The sequence below is a fragment of the Balaenoptera acutorostrata genome, chromosome 20 (genome assembly GCF_949987535.1).
Source record: "Balaenoptera acutorostrata chromosome 20, mBalAcu1.1, whole genome shotgun sequence".
In the NCBI taxonomy this organism is placed as follows: Eukaryota; Metazoa; Chordata; class Mammalia; order Artiodactyla; family Balaenopteridae; genus Balaenoptera; species Balaenoptera acutorostrata.
The window spans coordinates 58,508,189-58,531,916 of record NC_080083.1 but is presented as its reverse complement, the minus strand read 5'-3'; the positions used below and the strand labels follow the sequence as shown (position 1 = coordinate 58,531,916).

The 23,728-nt window shown below is 47.5% G+C and overlaps 2 protein-coding genes across 8 annotated transcripts in view; one reads left to right on the top strand and one right to left on the bottom strand.

Moving 5' to 3' along the window:
* The window catches only part of SLC39A11 (solute carrier family 39 member 11), a 426,195-nt gene extending 403,665 nt beyond the window's left edge, over positions 1 to 22,530 (bottom strand). Inside the window, exon 1 of one of the 4 annotated variants that reach the window (XM_057535256.1) lies at positions 22,367 to 22,530. The gene's annotated coding sequence lies outside the window, so the exon portion shown is untranslated. Of the gene's footprint in view, positions 1 to 21,566; positions 21,671 to 22,366 lie in introns of those variants that run through there. The other 3 variants (XM_057535258.1, XM_007185595.2, XM_057535259.1) reach the window with 3 other exon arrangements.
* Positions 21,778 to 23,728, top strand: part of COG1 (component of oligomeric golgi complex 1) — a 13,596-nt gene continuing 11,645 nt past the window's right edge. For all 4 annotated transcript variants that reach the window (XM_057535250.1, XM_057535252.1, XM_057535251.1 and 1 more), the window contains exon 1: positions 21,778 to 22,134. In XM_057535250.1, the coding sequence (XP_057391233.1) occupies positions 21,820 to 22,134 (315 nt within the window). In that variant the 5' untranslated portion in view covers positions 21,778 to 21,819. The remainder of the gene's footprint in view (positions 22,135 to 23,728) is intronic.

Below are 23,728 nucleotides of genomic sequence, written 5' to 3'. Positions count from 1 at the left end.
CTCTCTTGCTTTGGCAGTATGTTCACATGGCCATATGTTTTTGTAAAAAAAAAAAAAAAAAAGTAAAAGTAAGATAGTTTTGTATTCTTTTCCTTAAAAAGGTCTTAAATTGTATAAGCTTCCAGCCTCACAAAACCTGCCTCTGCCCCTGGGTATTTGCTTCATTAACTTCAGGCAAGTTAGATCGAAGTAAAAAGGGAGAGGGAGAAGGTATTTGAGGACCCAGAACATAAATTCATGTGTTCTCTCTTCTTAGACATAATCAAAGAATTATTCATCTCCCCAAAAGGACTTAAAATGGTTGTGGTCATCGATCACCGTATTTATCAAGACAAGGCCTGCTTTGTTATAAGATTGCATTTTTTTTCTTCTCAAATTGCTTTAATTTTTCTTAGGGAGCCGTGGAGGGGAGTGGGGTTGGGTGGAAATCACTAACATGAAAGGCAAAACATGGACCATAATTCTTGTAGGGAAACAGTTTTATTCTCCCCACTGTGAAATAAATGAATAAGAACGAAGCAAAATTGCACCTTCATGAGAAACCATGAAACGTTTTTTTTTTTTAATGCCAGACATGGCTTTCCAATGAAAGAAAATGGAAATGTAATTCAACAACCCCTTAAAGCGGCTTTTTAAGAACTGGATACAAAGCTGGGCGCTAAGAAAATCACAGTGCACGAGAAAGGCCCGAGGACATTGTTCCTAAAACATCACCGTACGCAACAGCCAATAAATATGCAGCATGTAGGGGTGTGTAGGTGTGAGCATTGGAGGGAGCCCCATCCCTCACAGGTATGGCCATGCCACCTTGCTCACCCACAACAGACACACTAAACATCGACCTTTAATCCACGGATTCCCTGAGCTACTCCTCAAGCACTGTTACAGACGGGCACTTCACACCGTCAGTGACGTTTTTCTGTCCCTGAAATTGTAGATGGGCTTGTATACAAGCAATAAGAAAAGAGATGATGCCCATTTCATTGGCTGATCACAATTTCCAGAGTACAAAGAAATACACACTCGGGTGTTTGCAAGGATGCCATCGTCTCTACGTTTGTAAGAAAGCCTCACTCTTTGTGTCTCACGTATCAATTATACCATATTTAGGAGTGAGCTTGCCTCTTCTGGCTCCCTAAGCAAGGGCTGCCTGACAGTTAGAAAGACTAAGAGCTCCACCTGTGGCTATGGTGCTGCTTTTCTTCTATCTGCCTATGTAATTCATGCCACCTCATTCCCAAAAGCACTGTGGCCCAGGAAATATGTTCAATAAGTAATGATAGATAAATCCATGCAAAAATAAAAAGAGGCTCTAGTGGAAAACTGATGAATTCATAAAAGTGCTAACAGAAGATCAAGATGAAAAAAAAATTAATTACATGGGACTGAGTGAACTGATGAGGATGATTATAATTTTTGTGACTTTCTGCTTGAATAAAAAAAAAAAATCCCCCCCCCAAAAAATAAAAAAAATAAAAAGAGGTACAATTGTAAGATGAGACTATCTGGAAAGTTGTTACACAAAACGCATGCCGTAGGGACTTCCCTGGCAGTCCAGTGGTTAAGACTCCACGCTTCCACTGCAGGCGGCGTAGGTTCAATCCCTGGTCGGGGAACTAAGATGCCACATGCCAAAAAAAATGCATTCAGTAAAATCCCACAAGGTTACCAAAAGAAAGGTCAGCTGCAAGGTCAGCTCAGGACCTCTTAACAGCCACAACTAATGGAGAGTGTCTCCCCCTCCTCCTCCTCCCTTCTCCTCTTTCATAAAAACAAGCAAAGATTTGCAATGAAATGCTTTAAACCCAACTTTACCATTATTGTAATATGTGATGTTCCTGGGTCTTTGCATAAACGCTGACATTTACTTAGAGAAGTGATTCCAAGGGACCAAGAATCTGTAGAAATAATTTCAAGACAGATAGACTAGTTGTATAGCACTCCTGCCCCTGCAGTCAGAGAAACTGCCTGCAAGGAGGCCAGGGTCCAAAGCAGCCATCTAAAGTCTTAAAACACATACGCAGGTAGATGGCGGGTATTCAGCAGCAGAATGATCATCCTAAGGCTATACGACGGGGCCTTTCAGCCTGATGTTATAATTCTGTCCAAATAAGAAGTCAGGTTTTTACTTTATGAGGAGGTATTCTCCACTTTGTGAACTATCTCTCTCTAGGATGATTGGCTCTCCGGTTGACTTCTTTTCTTCAAAAGAGGGGATACACATTTTCATTTAAATGTTAACACCATTTTAGTTCCAAAATTTAATCCTAGCCTCCACGCAACATGTAATTATGAAGACAGATCTGCTGGATGCCAGGAGAGAATAAAAAGTGATGTACTCCATTGATTTTAGGGTATCTGAGCATTTGGGTTATGCAAGCTACTACTTACCTTCCATTCACATGGGTGGTGAAGAGCTGATTAAACCTAAGCGGAGGTAGTGAGAAAGGTATCAGGAGAGATGATAGGACATTAGGGCCTGTGTGGAATGATGTTAGCTTGTGTTTCAGTAACACAGAGAGCTGAGTAATACTGGACATGGGGTCGGAACTTTGGTGAGGTTCATGCCATAGCTTGGGACAGTCTAAGAGGACATGAGGACAAGGACACTGGAGGATAGAAGGACGCTGCATTTCTTTCTTTTGCTTGTTTTTATGAAGAAGAAAAGAGAAGGAGGAGTCACGCTCCATTAGTTGTGACTGCTAGGCAGTTCTGAGTTGAACTTGTAGCTGATCTTGAGTAACGATGTGTGATTTTGCTGCATGCATTTAAAAATTTTTTTAATTGAAATATAGTTAATTTACAAAGTCTTATTAATTTCTGCTATACAGCAAAGTGATTCAGTTATATATATTATTTTTTATATTCTTTTCCATTATGGTTTATCATAGGATATTGAATAAGTTCTCTGTGCTATACAGTAGGACCTTGTTGTTTATCCATCCTATATATAATAGTTTATTGCATGCATTTTTGTGTAACAACTTTCCCTACAGTGTCATCTTATAATTGTACCTCTTTTTGTTTTTGCATAAACTTATTTATCTCTCATAAGTGGTAGGCAGAGAAGAAAATGTAGGCTGGTGGCTGGGACTTCAGAGCTGGCAGTGAGCTGGGGTCTGCTTACACAGATTCATCCTCTCCTCCAAGACAGAATACAGGTATTGAAGCTTTCGGCCCCAGCTGCCCTAAATAGGAGCCTCGTGCTGGAAAAGCGTACAGCCCAGTCATTGACAAAGGTAGCAAGTAGGTGGCTGTCAAGATAGATGTTCGTAATCAGCCCCAGATGCGGCTGTCCAACCAAGACCGTCAAGTTACAATGAAAGACAGAAACGAACTTTGGCCTTGTTGAAGAAAGGTGGGAGAGAACCTTCAAAAGGTTCCTTACATGATGCAGAAGGTCTGGTGAGTGTTTCTGAAACATGCATCACCACAAAAAAATCACAATATTCAGCGGACCAAGCGTTTGGGCTTGTAAGTAATAACTTATAATCAGCCACTTGTCTAATCCATATTTTTTGCCAGATTCAAAAACACCAAATTTCCTGTCAAACGTTCTGGCAAAGCAAACCTTCACCTAAGTAGTTGTTTTGCTTCTCATATGTGAATTTCTGGGAACATTCTTATAGGCAAAGCCTCTAATTTTTTTTTTTTTTTTTTTTTTTCCTAGCAGCTCATCTAGAAAGTAGGCACCAGGGACTGTATTCTGCTTACAGCTGAAAAGCTTTTATAGCAGTTACCCAAGTCGGCAGACCATCAGGGCTGAGAATAACAGCTCAAGGCCAAGCTTTCACACCTGCCACTCCCACTGCCAATTGCACTGACTGCCCACCCTTTCCTTTAACTTGGCAGTGACTGAACACAGGCTGGGCACCTAGTTTCCTCGTTTAGACGTGTCGGGTTGTAGGTATCTGAACTAGGCTTAAAAACAGAGTAAATATTAACCAAGACTTAACCAACTTGAATAGAAAACATGATCGAGTCTCCTAAGATTGCAAGTGAGTATAATATCATTAAAGGAAACGCTGTAGCTTCATCACTGGGCTCCATGAACGTCTGCTCCCGTTGGACAAAGACATTCAGCATGAGAAAGCTGATGACACGGAGGCTCAAGTTCAGGTGGGCAGAGAGGGAGTTTTCATGGAGAAGGAGAGGCTTTATTTTTTTCATCTCTCTCCTCTCCTGGCATCACTGAAGGGCCAGACTCGGGGGAGGAAAAGACCTCTTTGCCAGGATACGTGTCTGGTCCGGAGAGGGGGCTTATCTGTGACCCTGATCCCACAAGGGCTGGAAGCAGAAAACGAATGTACTGGTTAGAGATAGAATCGCCCCAACCTTTTCGAAAAGCCTGTCGAGGAATGGGATGCAAGGCCCACCTAAAAAGAAATCTGAAATGACTTGCCAGGGCTTTACCCGCTCCAGTTATTCAGAGATGGGACCTCCAATCGCTTAAGCAGTAGAGAAGGTCCCTTGGCAGTGGCAGTGACCGAAGAGAGAAAGAGGGGCGTGCTGTGAGCTACCAGATAAGGCTATTGTAGCCCGGACGCAGAAGGCACAGTGGTCCCAGGTCCTTACAAAGAACAGCTTACAAGGTAGCCGGTACGGGGCCCCTGAGAGAAGACTGCGGGTCTCAAAAGAAGAGCCACCATTAGCAGGACTACCCGTAGTGGCGCCAGATACCACAAAGGAGCAGCGACGCCCTCCTGGACAGTGTGTCCTGCACCCCCAACCTGGCCGACGGCTGGGTATCAGTTCCTTTGCGGCTCCTCATCCTCCAGGCCAGGAACATAGTCATTCCTGAGAGAGCTGATATTTTTTCTCACGGATATTGGGTTTTTTTGTTGTTGTTTTTGTTTTTATAAATTTATTTATTTATTTATTTATGGCTGTGTTGGGTCTTCGTTTCTGTGCGAGGGCTTTCTCTAGTTGCGGCAAGCGGGGGCCACTCTTCATCGCGGTGCGCGGGCCTCTCACTATCGCGGCCTCTCTTGTTGCGGAGCACAGGCTCCAGACGCGCAGGCTCAGTAGTTGTGGCTCACGGGCCTAGTTGCTCCGCGGCACGTGGGATCTTCCCAGACCAGGGCTCGAACCCGTGTCCCCTGCATTGGCAGGCAGATTCTCAACCACTGTGCCACCAGGGAAGCCCAATGGATATTGTTTTTTAACAAGAACCCCAAATGGTTCTCAAATAACAAAACGAAGGCTTAGCTGTTTTCTTAACGTTAATCAGAATCCCACTACTCCGGAGAAATGGACTGTCTTCCAAGGCTCTCAAGTTCAGCTCACCTGGTAACTTCGCTGCACTGGGTGCGCTCAGACACACACAGGTGACGCAACGGAGCGCGTGCACACACGTGTGATGCACGTACACGTGAAGGACACATTCATACATGTGCCCATGACATGCATGCACACACATAGGAGGTGGACGTGTAACACACTCACGTGCACACACAACGCACCTTCTGTATCTTTTGGGCAAGACCTCCAATGCAGAGATTCTCCAAGGCTTTCAGCTGAGGAAGAGAACTAGAATCTGACTAACTCATTTGAAGTCTAAGGATATTGAGTCATTTTTTTCTGGTAGGGGAGAGGGACACTGTGCCTGCAGTCATTTGTCACCTGGAGGATTCCGTGCCAGGTCACACACTGCACACCTAGCCCCGGCCAGCTGTCCCTGCAATAACACCTCAAAATTAAAAAAAAAAAAAAAAAAAAAAAAAAAAAATAGGGTTGGCAAAAGGGTGATCATCTCCACTAGTCAACCAACCTAAAGTGCAGGTCCTGCTCACAGCAATAATTTTGTATAAGAAAAACAAGACAACTTCTTTGCAGAAAAATCGCTCCAAATAATTTTTAAATTGATTCTCATCAAGGACAGTGTTTCCATAGGCCTTCCCCACCTGCCGCCACGCTTCCTAATGCAAATCTTAGGTTGAACATTTTGGGGGAAGCTGAGATGCTCGGCCACCGAGAAAATGAATCACAGTTCTCCTTCTCAGCCGTGAACACACTTCCACAAAAGAGTGTCTTCAAGATAAAAGAAGCCCTCCCTTCATCCGCCGACCCCACCCCAGTCCATTTCCATGGCTCGGGATGCCTACATCAGCTCGTCTCGTGCATTTTAAGTACCAGCCAGTACATGATGGGGAAGAATGTCTTCTTACAGCCTTTTTCGATGAACAGGAGTCTCCAGGGTTCATTCTCAAGATTATCTAAAGTTAGCTTAGTCTCAGTTGCACTGCCAACTTGGGAGTCTAGACACTTGTGGAGCAAAGGCTCAGACTGGATGAAGACTCACTTTGGCTTCCATTTAAACGCTTTTTTGCAGATTAAAGTAGTCTCCTACATTCCAGTAGTACACAGAGTAATCAAAGTTCATGAAAAAGAGAATGGAGACATCGAATTTCTGACTAAAGGAGGTAATATTAAAGTTGATGATAGAGGTTCATACAAAGAAGGCGAGAACTGGCTCGAAAAGAAGGACGTGGTGGGGAGAGCCAGAGGGCTTTTACCATAGGTTGGTACTGTCACCATAATAAAGAATGACTATCCGAAATTCCAGTATGCTGTTTTGGCTGTAATGGGTGCATGTGTGTTACTAAAACGTGAATCCTAGAATGAAAAGAAGTTCCTGGGACCAGACTCAAACAAGATCTGTTGAAAAGAGAAAAAGTAATATATTTGAAATGTTCCACTTTCCGTATAAAAGGAAACAATGTGGAGACGTTTTTGTCTTGTTCGAATAAATGATTCATCAGTAAACAAAATAAAATAAAATAGTCCCCTAAACAGCTCTCCCAGGGGGATGGGCCCTGTACTGTTTATCGCAGGCTCGTTCTGGGAAGCAACAGACCACAGCTGTTTCACTGTCCTTCTCTCCTGCACCTTCACGCGACCCCCTCTGCTTGCTCCCAGCTCCAAGGGCTTGAGGACTGGAAGGTGGCACCCGTCTCAGCCACATGGCGTGTTGCTGGGGGCTATCTCTGCAACCAAGGAAACCCATTCCTCAATCTTGAACAGAACAGCTCTAGAACAGCTGAGCAGACCCAAAATCTGGTTTGCCATCGGCAACACGGTTCTGGGTTGTTGGGCCAACATGGAGATGGGTATTCAGAGGGTTTGGGATTGAGGGCTTCCTTACAGCCTCGGGGACTGATAAAGTAAATCCTAATTGCTAGAGAAGAACCAAAGCAAGGCACGGAAGTGGCAGCTCCATTCTTAAAGGGTGTCAAGGTCAGTAAGGGTCCAGAGGCCCAGTCAAGACAGGGGACGGGCTGCCTTTGAACAGCCCACATTTCTTAAAACTTAGCCTATCAGAGTTCGTTTCCTTTATTTCCTCTGTCCATCTTTCCAAATAGTGTTCTCTAATATTTACATTTAAAATTTAAATTTTTGAAATGATTTCTCCTTTTGAGCATTCCACCTGCCCACCTTTAAATAGAGAGGGACACTTCATTTTCATAAAATGAGGCTGGGGGACCTCCCTGGTGGTCCAGTGGTTAAGACTCTGAGCTCCCAGTGCAGGGGGCCCAGGTTCAATCCCTGGTCGGGGAACTAGATCCCGCATGCCGCAACTAAGACCCAGCGCAGCCAAATAAATAAATAAATATTTTTAAAATTTAACTTAATTTATTTATTATTTTTGGCTGCGTTGGGTCTTCGTTGCTGCGCGCGGGCTTTCTCTAGTTGCAGTGAGCGGGGGCTACTCTTCATTGCAGTGCGCGGGCTTCTCATTGCGGTGGCTTCTCTTGTTGCAGAGCACGGGCTCTAGGCGCGTGGGCTTCAGTAGTTGTGGCTCGCGGGCTCAGTAGTTGTGATGCACGGGCTTAGCTGCTCTGCGGCATGTGGGATCTTCCCGGACCAGGTATCGAACCCATGCCCCTGCATTGGCAGGCGGATTCTTAACCACTGCGCCACCAGGGAAGCCCTAAACAAGTATTTTTTTAAAAATGAGGCTGGGAACGGATTTTGAAGGAAACAGCAGAGAGGCATGTACTCCTGCGGGTGGATGGTCCAGAGCCAGGCCTCGTTCATTCTTCTTCCCCGTCTCTCCATCCTTTCCATCACTGCGCGGCCTCAGACAGAAGCAGTTTAATACGTGGTTGAGCGGGAGGAGAAGGTTCCCAGTTAGAACCTGCTAACGAGGACTGGTTTCTCGTCCGTCTGGAGGAGGAAATCAGCCAGCGCAGCCCCACAGGGCCACCGAGCTCACCCTATCTGGTCCCGAGTAGGCTGCATAGCAGAAACGAACGCGTCGTTGTAAAGCAACTACGCTCCAATAAAAATTTACAAAAAGAAAGGAACGGCAGACGATTCAACTACCCAGAATGATCTGAAAGCTTTTTCCCCAGGAAGAGTCTCCGTCTGAGCTTCCAGCAGCCTGGGAACCATCTCACTAGGGAAGAACAGTGTGCGGAGTTATGGTGTTGACGTTTAGAACGTGGTGAAGGTCGTCTAGTGGGCAGAGTGCATTTTTCCTCAGTTATCCTCACTCCTCTTCCATAGTTAATCTATCCATCGCTCCCCAGCTGTCACTCACCGTAAACAACAGCAGGTTTTGACAAACAGTAGATCAATCATCATCAAAGGAGACTGAAGACTCTTCACACACGCTCTCACATGCAATTCGCCCCCTTTTCTGTTCCTTTGAGAGGTCCCAGCTTTGTTCCTGGCCCCCCCTTTCTGAAGGTGGTGGAGATAAAGAAATTCCTTCCATGCTCTACGCATATGAGGAAACCTGGGACACCCAGAAAAAGCCTTCAGCAGCCCCAACGGCAAAACAGTTTTAATTATGTGCTATGATGGATGGTTTTAATATGCCGAGCATAGGTGTGCACAGAAGCTAGATATTTTTACTATTCTCATGATATCCGGAATGTGGTTATTTTTGCTAATATGTCATTCCTGCGTGTCCAGTATTTAGACAAAATAGCTAATATTGCTTGTGTTTTCAAATAAGCTGCACCATCCTTGGTAACTGCATGTGTTTCCTGTCAGATAAATTTACCTCGATCTTTGCTGTTACAATTGATTCTATATACTAGAAAGCAGAAAGCAAATATTTTTTTAGTGACTTTATTTATTTTTGCAAGTGTACTGTTTTATAAACTACCTTCACATGAAATCACACCCTCAATTAAGGGACTTACGGTGAAGTTTGTTCAAGAGGCCAGCTATGCAGACTCACCTCGGTTCCCACCTACTTCTGGAAAAGACTTCAGAGATTCAGGAAAATGGGCCAGAGTCCTAGGTGACATAACCCACACTCCCCAGGTTTCCTAAAACACGGAACTGTAAACTTTAGAATTTTACAATTTGTCTTAAAACTCCCAGCCCCCAAAAGAGTGTACAAAACATTTCCTAGATGTCTTAGCCATCATTTGTCCAGTAGCAAAAGAAAAGAAAAGGCTTAAAAACAACCACCGGTGAGTCTCATTTTGTTCACAGACAGTTTTTAACGGTCCCATCTGATTTCTTCCAGATTTTGTAACCTGATTTAAATAGCATGACTAAGTCATTGTAAAGCAGATGATGAAAGGGATGCTCTAAAAATGTCATAAAGACATGTTAGCTTTGCTGACAGCAAAACTGACAGAGAAATGTCAAGAGTTTCAAAATCAGGTCAAAAAAAATGACTTTTTATCACCTTCTCATCATTTCTTTCACTCAAAATCAAAACATAACAAAAATTTCCAGGTACTTAAAACAGAATCTTAACTATGAATTAGACTGTTAAAATCAGAAAAGAAAATTAGCTAACTTCTGGATGCACTGAGTCCTGTTCTAAGCACTTTATATTCATCATCGCATTCAGTTACCACAAGAGCTCTATGGTCCAACTGTTACCCCCATTCTATCGATGAGGAAACTGAGGCATAGAGTACTTACATCACTTGCCCAGAACCTGATTTCTTAACCACATCACTGCACTTCCACCTATGGGAGGTGTGACCTGGAGCCTGGGCCTGACATTCCCAAGCCCCTGCTTCCCTGTCTGCAAAACAGGGATCACGCCACCTACCTCCCAGTGTGGTGTAAAGACTGGCTGAAAAAAAATATTTTAAATAATTTATCACATCACCAGGTACACAGGGGTGTCCAGTAAACATGAAATTCCCCTCACCTTGAATCGCAGCAAGAGAAGACCAGAAACTTTTGGGTTATTAAACCACCAACCATTTTCAAAATTGGCTAATATTAAACCATGGCTTCTAATCCTGCCATTAGGAAAGCTCAGCTGGCACTAATACAACCGACCATGTGATGCAAGGTGAAAGCAAGTCCGGTGCAGAAAAGTAAATGCATTATGTGTCTGCCGATAAGGTGCTACATGATTTCTATCTACACAGCGTGTTCCTTTCTGGCTAGAGGGCTTTCCTCCTCAGCTAAGCCTAACTAAACTTCAGTCTCTGCCCGAATGGACCAGGGATATAACGTCTCACCTCCATAAACAGAGCCTCATATTGTCCAAGTGTTCTAGAAACTTAGGGTTCACGGCATGTTCTAAATATCTGAGTTCTTTGTTCTTCCTCCAGGGTGAAAACATGGTTTGGCCTGGGGCCTGGTGCTAATCCGAGGGAGAGGATCACGCTGTTAATTCCGGGTCTATGACCATCTGTATCGCTCACGGGTCCAGCTGGAAACAGATGGCGCACTCAGAGGGGTTTAACTAAAATGAATGTAATGAAGGAGCTGCGTACAGGGATGGGGAGGTGTCAGGGAATCAGCAAGAGATGGATGAGGAGCCCGGAGACCAGGTAAGGATGGAGGACTTCACCAGCCGAGTGAGAGCACAAGCCATGGGGAAGGAAAGACCCAACGGGAGCTGTGCCTGTAAAGTAATTCGGCCAGAATCGCAGTGCATCCTTTGGCTCTCCTCCTGAGACAGCCTGGGACCTGGGACCTGGAACCCTTTGCTGCACCGCTTGAGACAGGCTGGGACCTGGGGCCCTTTGCTGCACTGCTTGCGCCCGAACACTCGTCTCCTCAAGCAACAAAATACAAAGAAACTATAAGGGACTAAAAATAACTGCGTGCATGCGCAGTTGGGGCAAATTATGAACAACAAGATACAAAGAGACCAAAAACACAACTGACACTTCTGAGGGGCTGGGAGCAAAAACAGGGTGTCCGGAGCAAAAGCAGGGTACTGTGCAGGCCCCCTGCACACAGCACCACCAAGGGGGTGGGCAAAACCCCCAAGCCACCCCTCCGGCCCGACCCCTGGATACACCCCACCCTCACCCCATATAAGGAACCAGCTCAACCCCCCTCAGGGTGAGTGAGCAGGGGAACCTGTTACCTGTTTTCACTCTCCGCTGCTGCAGCAGGGACCCCAATAAAGCCTTGCCTGAATTTCTTGCCTGGCCTCTGATCAATTTCTATCGATTAAGGAGGCCAAGAATCCTGGTCGGGAACACTCCCGTGGCTGAATTCAACCAGAGCCGGAAGGCAAGAGGGCCAAAGGAGGTAGTGCAGAGAGGGCAGCCTCCAGAGAGGGGCGCAGAACGGATGGGGTGAGGGATGGAGAATCAGGATGTGGCCCGTCCTGAGACACCGCCCTTCCCGGGATCCCAGCACTCTCAAAGCTGCCCAGCGTCTATTGGAATAGCTGGAGCAGGTTCATTAAAACTTCCACCGAGGTACAGGCATAACTGAGAGGCCCTCGGGGCCTTCCAACGTTAAAAGCACTCTCTAAATTCTGAGAAGAAAAACTGGATTTTCAGAATATAACCATTGGACAGCTTGGGAGCTGCAGAGGGGATGAAGGCTTAGAGCGCCACCCGCTCACACAGGATTCCAGGTGGTCAACACCCAAAGATTCTGCTTTGGGCATGGCCGATGCAGAATGCAACTGTATGATCTCCCTTTGCAAGATGTAAACTCATCAGCACGATTTTTCAAATTCCAAGGTCAAGTAGTGCACTCTTCCACAACCGCCACCTATACCAAAAGCACATCAAAAAACCCAGGCTATTCAATACATTTTAGTCAACTGGTGGCATTTTCCCCAAAACTCTGTTTGCAAATACCCAAACTGCAAATTTTCTGGAGCCTGAGGATTCAGAGTCTTTTATCATCCAGCCTTGGGCCAAGCAGGTTGCTTCTGATTTACCTAGTACAACTTCAAATACAACAAAAACAAACAAACTTCACGTTCCAGTAGAAATAGAGCTTCCTGCAAGCACACCTCCTCCTAAAACCCTGCAGTTTCCTCAGGGATCTGATTTCCCCAGTTGGAGTCTTTGAACTCTCAATGTTCTAAGCCCTCCTTAGTTGACAATTATAATTTTAGGCTGTGTGAATCCCAGGATGGGACGTGATCCTGACAATGGCTCATCCCTAGGAAAGGTAGACTTGAAAACTGCTTCCTCCCAAGCTATTTCTCCAGTTATGCTGTATCCAAGAGGGAAATATCCCACCAAACCGTCATCATTACAGCTGAATATTCTCAGGAGGCAGCTACGGGTGCCTGGGAGGCCATAGTACTTCTCTAGGTAAGGCAAGGGCAGGATTACTGTAAGAAAACAACTTCTCTTATAGATCTGTCCTTAAGTTGAAAACATTCAACCACACTGGAAGGGACCACCTTCCCTTGAACTTATCCTGACCCTCAGGACTCCTGTCCTGGAGTATCAACGTGTATGAATACACTCATACATAGCCCAGAAGCAACAGGATAAGGGAATAAGAAGGTTAAATGGACAGGAGTCTATTCTAATTCCGTAAGTAACATTCAAAAGCCCAAAGAGGGGCTTCCCTGATGGCGCAGTGGTTAAGAATCTGCCTGCCGGGCTTCCCTGGTGGCGCAGTGGTTGAGAACCTGCCTGCCAATGCAGGGGACACAGGTTCAAGCCCTGGTCTGGGAGGATCCCACATGCCGCGGAGCAACTAGGCCCGTGAGCCACAATTACTGAGCCTGCGCGTCTGGAGCCTGTGTTCCGCAACAAGAGAGGCCGCGATAGTGAGAGGCCTGTGCACCGCGACGAACAGTGGCCCCCACTTGCCGCAACTAGAGAAGGCCCTCGCACAGAAACGAAGACCCAGCACAGCCATAAATAAGTAAATAAAATAAAATAAAATTTTTTTAAAAGCCAGGAAAAAAAAAAAAAAGAATCTGCCTGCCAGTGCCGGGGACACGGGTGCAAGCCCTGGTCCGGGAAGATCCCACATGCTGAGGAGCAACTAAGCCCGTGCGCGACAACTACTGAGCCCGCGCACCTAGAGCCCGTGTTCCACAACGAGAAGCCACCGCAATGAGAAGCTTGTGCACCGCAACGACGAGTAGCCCCGCTCGCCGCAACTAGAGAAGAAGCCCACGTGCAGCACCGAAGACCCAACGCAGCCAAAAATAAATAAATAAGTAAAATAAATACATTTATTTTTTTTTTAAATTCCAAAGAATTCACATATTTTGGGGGAGAGGGGAGGGCTGATCAGATTATGAATTAATTCAACATTTCTGAAATTAGAGTAATGAATCTATTCCTTTCTTTCATAGGAATTCTAAGGTAAGGTGTACTTTGAATATTTACAGATTTGTCAGCATACCAATAAATTACTTTGCTACAAAGTTAAATTATTGTTCATGCACTCAGCAAGTACTGAATGTCTACTGTGTGTCAGACACTGTTCTAGAGGCTGGGAATTTGATGAGACAAAAGACAGACAAGATCTATGCTTTTTGTTGTAGGGGAGACACTCAACAAACAAAAGCACAAATAAATGAAGATGTAATCACAACACAGTGACAAATGCTATGATAAAAATACATAGACAATAAGAGCGGTGCCTAAGGTCATGGACCCCAGAGCCAGACCGCCTGGTCTATATCTCAGCTCTGCTACTTCCTCAATCATTTGGGGCAAATTATACAATCTCCCTTGGCCCCAATTTCCTCTTCAATAAAGTGGAGATAAGAACAGGATCTAGTTCAGAGGTCTTTTTGTGAGAACTGAATAAGATAATTCATATTCAGAATTTATAACACTGGCTGACATATAGTGAGCGCTTTATAAATGTTAACGTTTCCTACTTTAGATTGGGGTGGCCCAGGCAGGCTTCTCAGAGGAGGCGACCGCCATGTGAAGATCTGGTAGAAGAAACAGCCAGAGCAAAGGCCTTAGAAAAGAGTGAACCAAGCCTTGTTTATGAAACAGAAAGAAGACCAGTGAGGCTGGAATAGAGCGAGAGAGGGGTGGGATGGGATGGGGCCAGGTCATGCAGGGTCTTGAAGGTCTTTGATAGGAGTTGGAACCTGACCCAGAGGGCTGGGAAGCCACTGGAGGTTTGAAGCAGGGGACACTCAAGGCCTGATTTATACTTTTGAAAGATTCAGCTTGCTTCTATAGTGAGGAGAGTCACTAATGAGACAGGAGTAGAAACAGGGGGAATTAGAAGGTAATTTGAGGGACTTCTCCAGCAGTCCAGTGGTTAAGACTTGTGCTTTCACTGCAGAGGGCGCGGGTTCGATCACTGGTCTGGGAACTAAGATCCTGCGTGCCACGTGGGGTGGCCAAAAAAAAAAAACTAAAAGAAAAAAAAAGGTAATCCGAGTGGCTCAGATCAGAAGCTGATGACCTGGACTCGGGCAGTGACAGTGGAGATGGAAAAGGACAGGGATATATTTTGGATCTGGGGTCAGCAAGCTATTGTCCATGGGCCAAACCTGGCCCTCTGCCTGCTTTTGTCAATGAAATGTCATTGGAACTCAGCCACGCCCATTCATTTACCTACTGTCTACTGCGGATTTCCTGCTACAGTGGCCTTGTAGGATAGTTGTAATGGAGACCACAGGGCCTGCAGAACCCACTGACTATCTGCCTCTTCATAGTTAAATTGCATCAACCCCTGTTTTGGAGGAAGAGTCTATAGGATTTGTAGATGGATTAGGTGTGGACAGTGAGAGAGAGGGATGGAGGATTATGCCTGGGTTTTAGCCAGGAATGACTGGGTGGTACCATTTCCGGAGATAGGGTTGACTTGGAGAAGAGTACAGGGTGGATGGCAGGAAGAGAACTATTATTTTGGACGTGTTAGATTTGAGACTTCTCTTAGACATCCAAGTGGAGAGTCTAAGGAGGTGGCTAGATGTATATATAATCCAGGAGCACAGGGCTGGAGTAACAAATGTCGGAGTCATCTGCAAACATCTGTTCCGTTCTCTCCATTTCCACTGCCATCATAATTTCCATCTGAACCACGGGAGTAACCCTCTAGGTCTTTAGGCGACAGGACAGGATGGAATCACCTAACAGGGACTGAAGACCAAGAAGAGACCAGTGCTAAGGCTTGAGCCTGGGTCCATGCAACATTAAGAGGTCACACAAAGGAAGAAGAGCCAGCAAAAGTGATTGAGAAGACAGGCCTAGTGAGGTAAGAGGAAAGCTAGTGGAGCGTGTCTTGAGAGAAGTCAAAAGGCAACTGTGTCCACAAGGGACAGGTCAGCCGCGCTGCTGAAAAGTCCAAAAACTGAGAAGCGACTACTGAAACTGACAAGATGGGGAGGGAGGTCTTTTAGTGGATGCAGTGATGATGCGAGGATCCCTAATGGATGGAGCTGGAGAAGAGAATGGGAGGCGCCTTGTGGAGACAGCAATGGCCAAAGGTCAAGACCTTCCGTTGTGATGAGGAAAGGAGAAATGGGCGGGGGCTGGAAGGAGACTGGGAGACAAAAGAGCATGTTTATAAGACGGGAGACACTAGGGAATATTTCTGAGATAATGGGAACAATCTAGCTGAGAAGGAGAAAATTATGGAGGAGAGAGAAGGGGGTGAGGTCTTTGAGAGGTGGGAGGGGTGAGATCCAGAGTTAGATTTAGTAGATGTAACATGAGGACTTTCCTGATTACTTCTGTTTTCTCCATACCTGTGAGAAGGCTCATCAGCTAGGGTGGAATGGTGGGGAAGGGGAAAAGACAGTGTGGGAGACTTGAAAAGAAGTGAGAGCTTGTGTCAGAATCATTGGCTTTTCATCAGATACCTTTTATATCCTCCATGCATCCAACACAGAGCTAGTTACAACAGTAGGTACTCAAATACACACTAATTAAGGGTAAAATGCTTGCAGTGTGATTTTTCGATATCATCCTTTTCAGTCAAGGTGCCCAGACACCCAAGCTCCCTCTATCAGGTGTGATGCCTGCCAGGCTATTTGTTGAAGGCAGGGTCTCAGTTATCTGCCAACAGTTAAGTCAAATAACCATCCCTTCTACGACAAACGTCACCTCCAGTTGACACAGGCTGATAGACACTGACATGAAGATGTCAAGACTACCTCTCGCGAGGCTCTCTTATCCCGTTGGCATGTCAGCCAAGGGGAGGGCAAACACCAAATGTCTCAATCACACCGGGCAGCAGTGCATAACTCAATCTTCTGTCCGGCCCCTCACACGGCTTTTATTGACACAGTCTATCCTTTACCAGATCAAATTTCCCTTTCTTTGCTTTGCCTTCTGTTAATTTTTTGTCAGACTCCTCTCCGTTTTTTTTTTTCTACCATCTTGCTTTCTCCCTTGCCATTTCTCCTAGCTGAGCCCCAGTTAAATTTATTTTAATTTTCCTCAGTTACTTTGGCTCTTCCATTTATCATCTCTCCTCTGGTGTGCCCAGCCCCCATTCCCTCCTCATCCTATGAGAAAACAGCCTTCCCTCTAAGAACATCCAAGTACAGACAGATGTAAGATTCAGCAGGTTCACGCTTCATACTGTACACTGACAGGCCAGAGACGCAGCTACCTTCCCTAAAAGAAGAGGTATTGAAACAAGGCATCGAAGGGGGTGTGACATAGGTGAAAACTGTCTTACTTTTTTAGTATTTCAGCTATTAGGCAACTGATGACAAAAGATTCTTTTGCCTTTTCCAATGCGTCCTTTGAGCAGATACTTTGTGATTATGTGACATATATGTATGACGCCCTTCACTCATTCTGCAAATATTTATTGAATCATTTAGTCAGGGAGCCAAGGTCCAGATGCTAGACCACATAACGCATAAAAGAAGGACATGTGATATCTGCAAAAATCTGTTTTCAAAAAACCATTCTATTTTAGGCATCATGCTGGCTTGCTTGCTATATTTCTATTAAAAAGTAGGGAGAAATCCGCCCCCTCAATGTTCTGAGTGAGATAACAGTGCTGATGGGCCCAGAGAAAGTGAAACTATCAGAACATGCTCCCAGTTTTAAAAGACAGCCCTCGAGCATGCAGACAACTTGGCTCCCAGGCATGGCCACCCCACGTGTCATCTGCCCCCCAAATCACTGGAGAGCCGCTCCAGCTTGGGTCCCCCAACTGCCTGTCCTTGTTTTTCTTTTTTAAATAAATTTATTTATTTTTTAAATTTATTTTTGGCTGCATTGGGTCTTCATTGCTGTGCGTGGGCTTTCTCTAGTCGCTGCGAGCCGGGGCTACTCTCCTTCTCGTTGCAGTGGCTTCTCTTGTTGCGGTGGCTTCTCTTGTTGCGGAGCACGGGCTCTAGGCACACAGGCTTCAGTAGTTGTGGCTCGCAGGCTCAGCAGTTGTGGCTCACAGGCTCTAGAGTGCAGGCTCAGTAGTTGTGGCGCATGCGCTTAGTTGCTCCGCGGCATGTGGGATCTTCCCGGGCCAGGGATAGAACCCATATCCCCTGCATTGGCAGGCGGATTCTTAACCGCTGCGCCACCAGGGAAGTCCCTGCTTGTACTCGTAAAGCCCCACCTTTAGGCAAAGGGCAGGAGGCAGTGTGGGTACCATCTGAATTTTGCTTCAGAATTGTTTGGCTCTTCTGGCTCTTGATGTTCTGAAATTTTCTTTGAAGCTAACGATACAACAAAGATCAAGGACTGTACAGTCAAACTAACTGGGATCTGAAGACACACTCAGCCGTCGACTACCTGTGTAATCTCAGATGGACTCCCTGGTGCTGCTGAACCTTGCTTTACCAATCAAACGAGTGTAGGACCACCTATGCTATAGCATTATTGCGAGAATTAGAGATACATGCAGAGTGCCTAGGTGGTGCTCCAAACTACAGCTATTATAACTGGCAGAATGCCTAGGTTTGACTTCAGGAGCCCAGGGGGGTCTACACGTAATCTCCTGAACTTAAATACTGGATGCTTAAAATTCTACCCAAAGAGATTTAACGTGAAAGGAAGAAAATCTGACATCACGAGCTGCCACACGCTACACACATATGCACTCATCTCTAAGCCAAAATTAAAAGATGGCCAAAAAACGAGGAGATGCCTCTTACCTGTGTGCCTCCCTGAGAGAAAAAATAAATAAAAGACTATTTCTCCCCTCTGCCCCTGGTTCAGCTCAGTTCCTTGCCCAGCTGCTGAAGCTGAGCTCTCTGCCCACATCCTGGTTTTACGGGGCGACAAAGCAGAAGGCGGAAGAGGAAAGGGCTGCCTCTTCAATGCAGGGAGGACGGACAAGGAGATGTGGAGAATAAGGAGTCAAAGACACAGAGCTCTCGCAGCGCCCAGGCAAGAAGCCGGCTTGCTAGCAGCCTCCGTTAGGCACTTGGATCTGCAAGCAGAAGAGCAATAGTGGCATCTTCAGGGCAGGCCGGGGAGCGTGGCTAGGGAGGCAGAGAGAAGGCGTAGGGAAAGCCCTGCCTTCAGAACACACTCTGCGGTGACGTGAGCTGATGAGCTCGCCTTTCCTCTACCTGAAATGACAGGTGTGCGCGCAAGTGCCGGCCACCCCGTGCAAACCCTAGCTGATTGCGGACATTCCTCTCTCTTGCCATTTGAAAGAGGCCGGCCAAACTCTTGTGGAGCTGGAAACTCGGGGAGTCTGGGTCAGTTAGGGTCTCTAAGGCAAGCAATTGAAAGTGTTTTTGCTTTTCAAAGAAATGGAATTTATCAATAAGATATCAGACAACTCATGGAATCTCTGGGAAAGTTGGGGAACCGGGCTCAGCAAACAGACAGGGACAAAGGGAAGCTAACCTTCAGAACCCAGTCAAAACACGCCTCAGGCCGATTCAGGTGAGGACATCATCGTGGTCACCGACAGCTGTCACCAGCACCACCGCCAGCACTGGCAGCTGAGCGCTGCAGCTGGATTCAGTGTCTCTGCTGCCCCTGGAGACTGGAAGTTTGCAGGGGACACCTCTGTCACCATCTGTCCCTGCTCCTGGACATCACTAGCTCTCCATCTATAAAGTCCTAGGTGGGACTTCCCTGGTGGCCCACTGGTTAAGAATCCGCCTGCCAATGCAGGCGACACGGGTTTGAGCCCTGGTCCGGGAAGATCCACATGCCGCGGAGCAGCTAAACCCGCGAGCCACAACTACTGAGCCCGCATGCCACAACTACTGAGCCTGTGTGCCACAACTACTGAAGCCTGCGGGCCTAGAGCCCGTGCTCCGCAACAAGAGAAGCCACCGCAGTGAGAAGCCTGCACACCGCAACCAAGAGCAGCCCCCACTCGCCGCAACCACAGAAAGCCTGCACGCAGCAACAAAGACCAAATGCAGCCAAAAATAAATAAATAAATAATAAATGAAAAGTATTTTTATTAAAAAAAAAAAAGTCCTAGGTGGTTGTGTCTGATTGGCTGATCCCAGCTCAGCTGTAAGGGGAACAGATCTTGCCGTAAGGCGGTAATTTTCTCAAACACAGAAAAGAGGTTCTGCAGGTGCTGGGAAGTCAAACACCAACAAGTGTCCCTACAGAATGGCACTGCAGTGACAGCAATGTGCAGACCCTGCCACCAGGGAGTGCTCTGAGTTTGTGGGAAGTTGTGTGACAAAGTAGAAAAGGAATTCAGAATTCTAGGTCTGGGGCTTCCCTGGTGGCGCAGTGGTTGAGACTCTGCCTGCCAATGCAGGGGACACGGGTTCGAGCCCTGGTCTGGGAGGATCCCACATGCCACGGAGCAACTAAGCCCGTGAGCCACAACTGCTGAGCCTGGGCGTCTGGAGCCTGTGCTCCGCAACAAGAGAGGCGACGACAGTGAGAGGCCCGCGCACCGCGATGAAGAGTGGCCCCCGCTCTCCGCAACTGGAGAAAGCCCTCGCACAGAAACGAAAACCCAACACAGCCATAAATAAATAAGTAAATAAATTTATTAAAAAAAAAAAAAAAGAATTCTAGGTCTAAGGGCTGTTTCTGTCCCTTAGTAACCATGTGACTTGGGCAGGAATAAATAAGCTTCTCTGGTTTTTTGTCATGCATTGAATAATTATTCCTACCTACTCTGCAGGGCTGAAGTGTATGGGAGCATTTTGTGGACAGGCTTTGAAAATGACACTGAGTAAAATCTGTTTGCCTCTCTGGGGCCCAGGTTATCCACCTGTAAAATTCCCTAGATCGTAAGGCTATTGTGAGGTAAACTAGAATATTATAAATGAATGGTTTATTTACAGGATTCACCTCAAAATAATGGAGGTGGTGGGAAGGAGAGGGAGTGGATAGGGATATACATGAGACTGACTGTGACTTAGTAAGTGTAAAACCCAGCTGGTGGGCCCATTATACCATTCTCTCCACATTAGTGTGGATATGAAATCTTCAATAATAAATGCTTTTTTTTTAAATGAAGGATCTTGGAAATTCTTAGAAGAGACAGGCCACACTCTCCAAGTTTCATTATCACTGAGTCAGTGTTAGGCGTCCTCCCCCCAACCCGGCCCCCTTGCCCCACCCCCAGGCGTTGTTTTCTCAGGCATTTGGGCCGTTTCCTCACTGCCCAATACCCTCCTCTCCAGACTGGCGCCAGTGTGAGGTTATATCCGGGGAAACATCCTTAATGGTATAACACTGGTTTGAAACACAAAACGAGAACGCCAAAGAAATAACCAACAACAAAAGAAAACCAGGGGCTTTCCCTGGTGGCGCAGTGGTTGAGACTCTGCCTGCCAATGCAGGGGACACGGGTTCGAGCCCTGGTCTGGGAAGATCCCACATGCCGCGGAGCAACTGGGCCCGTGAGCCACAATTTACTGAGCCTGCGCATCTGGAGCCTGTGCTCCGCAACAGGAGAGGCCACGACGGTGAGAGGCCCGCGCACCGCGATGAAGAGTGGCCCCCGCTTGCCGCAACTAGAGAAAGCCCTCGCACAGAAACGAAGACCCAACACAGGCATAAATAAATGAATAAATAAACCCAAAAGTTTAAAAAAAAAAAAAGAAAAAAGAAAACCAGAAGCAAACGAGCGGGCACACACCCCTTAAGGGACAGCCTGTCCCGGCGCTCAGGCCCGGTCCAGAGCATCTATGAAGTTACTTTCCAATGAACAAAAACGGACTCACGCTTCCCTTTTCCTAACATTGCATTCGGTGGATGACCAGAGTAAATAACGAATAACAAGGACGCCCCAGAAGGCTGCACGCCGAGAGCCAGGGGTGAGGGTCCAGCACCTACGGTCAGCTCTGTGCGCCCACCCGGCTCCCAGCCGGGCCAGGACACAGGGGCGGCCGAGGGAGCCGAGGGGAAGGGGACCGGCCGAGAGTGCAACTGCGCCGTCTCAGGAGAAGGACCCCTGTCCCGGGGCCGCGACAGACTTAGTGAGGGACACGAGCATCACGAGAAGGCGTTACAATCAGACCGCGGGCGCTTGATTATAATTACCTCCGACTTGGAAAGGCTCCACCCGCGCTGGGAGGGTCTTCAGGTCCGCTAGAGGCTGGACCCGCAGAGGAACCGCCAGCCTTAGCGATCCAACAACCACACAGTTTCCCTTTAAAAAAGTGCCGCCCATCGGCGGTCCCGCCCCTCGGCCGCCCCGAACAAGCATGGCCCTCAGCGGGCCGGAAGCGCTTCCGCCCCCAACCAAGATGGCCGCCGGGCGGAAGTAGCCTGTGGGGCGGCTGACGGGTCCATCATGGCGGCCACGGCCGCCTCCACCGCTCTGAAGCGGCTGGATCTGCGGGACCCCGCGGCGCTTTTCGAGAGCCACGGCGCGGAGGAGATTCGCGGGCTGGAGCGCCAGGTTCGGGCCGAGATCGAGCACAAGAAGGAGGAGCTGCGGCAGATGGTGGGCGAGCGGTACCGCGACTTGATCGAGGCGGTCGACACCATCGGCCAGATGCGCCGCTGCGCCGAGGGGCTGGTGGGCGCCGTGAAGGCCACCGACCAGTACTGCGCCCGCCTCCGCCAGGCCGGCTCGGCCGCGCCCCGGCCGCCGCGGGACCCGCAGGTCAGCCCCGGGCCCCGGGTCCCGGCCCCCGGCCCGGCCGCTCCCATCCCCGCGGGTCGGTCGGCGCCCCCGGCGGGGCCTCACCTGCCTCACGAAGAGCCCCCGCCGCCCCCCTGCGCTCGGCTCCTGGGGGGACGCCCGCGGTCCTTCCCTTGCTGCTGACCCGTTCTCCGCGGTCCCTCGGCCGTCTCCTCGGGAGCCTTACCGCGCTTCCGGGCCTCGCCCCGCTCACCTCACTCGTGGGGTCGCCGGGCTTCTCTTCCCACCTGAGATGGAGACGCCAGGGGTCTCTCGCTAGACAGTTCAGCTCGTTCCCTCTATCACGTTTCCTGACATTGTTCCTGGAACAGAGTTCTCCCGTGTTGACACCGTCCCCCCAGGTCGTTCCTTCCTCCTCCCAATCTTCCTCCCAGCCCCGCCCCCACCCCCCTCCCAAGAATAACTCCCACGGCCCCAAAGAGCTCTGCTCCCCTCTGTGGGAGTCGCTGGAGGCTAGCAACCAGCCATCAAGCTCTCGTCTTTTAATAGCGGAACATTTTCATTTTAAGGAACTCAGGTTATTCTAATCAGGTGATGCGAAGTGTTCCCCCCTGCCCCCCGCCCCAGACGCTAATGATTCGACCCCACGTGGAAGAATGCTGATCCTAATAGTGGAGCAGCCTTTTGTGCTCCTGAAGAACGTTGACTCAGGGTGGCAGAGTGAAAGGGTGTGGAGACTGAGAACGGTAAACACTTGTCCTTAAACCTGGGAGATCCTTGCAGCGACGTGGAAGAAGAAATTGCAAAAGTACAGTTTAGCTCCAGTTTGCAGCTTTTTAATACAGTCTGGGTCTTAGAAAAATGCAGGTCATTAGGCTGGGCTCACACGATAGAACCATAGAAGATTGGAAATTCTTCGCTAATTTCTGAAATGAGAGACTTCATCCCTCCCTAAGCTAATTTGTGCTGGCTTGTTTTTGAAAACGTTTATTTTTATTCCTGTTATATCTTATTTATTCTCAGTCAAACCCACAAAAAATTTGAGTGCCTTCTGTGTTCACGGCACAAAGAATCAGAATTCTGCTCTAAAGGAGCTTACAATCTAGTTGAGAAATTAAATCCATGGAAAGTTGATGAGAAAAATGTAAACAATTTAGAATAGCAGAAGAAGACATTTTAGGATAATGGGTGATTGATTCCCAGAATAATTGTGTACATTTACCATAAGAATTCTGAAGGAAGTCACTTCAGGCTCGGGTCCTTCTCAGTTAGGAGAGGCATTTAGGATAGATGAGATTTGGAATAGGGGTCTGGAGTATGTAAAGACAATTAAAACCAAGTATCAATTTGATTAAAGCAGGGTCGGTCAACCTTGGTGCCATTGACATTTTGAACTGGATCATTCCTTGTTGGAGATGCTTATCCAGGGCATCGTGGGTTGTTTAGAAGCATCCCTGGCTTCTTCCCACTAGATGCCAGTAGCACTCCTGTCCCCCACTGTGGTAATCAGAAATGTCCCCAGAGATTGCCACGTGTTCCCTGGGGGATGAAATCCTCCTCCCCCCACACCTGAGAACCAATGGATTCAAGGGTCCCTAGAGGGACTTCCCTGGTG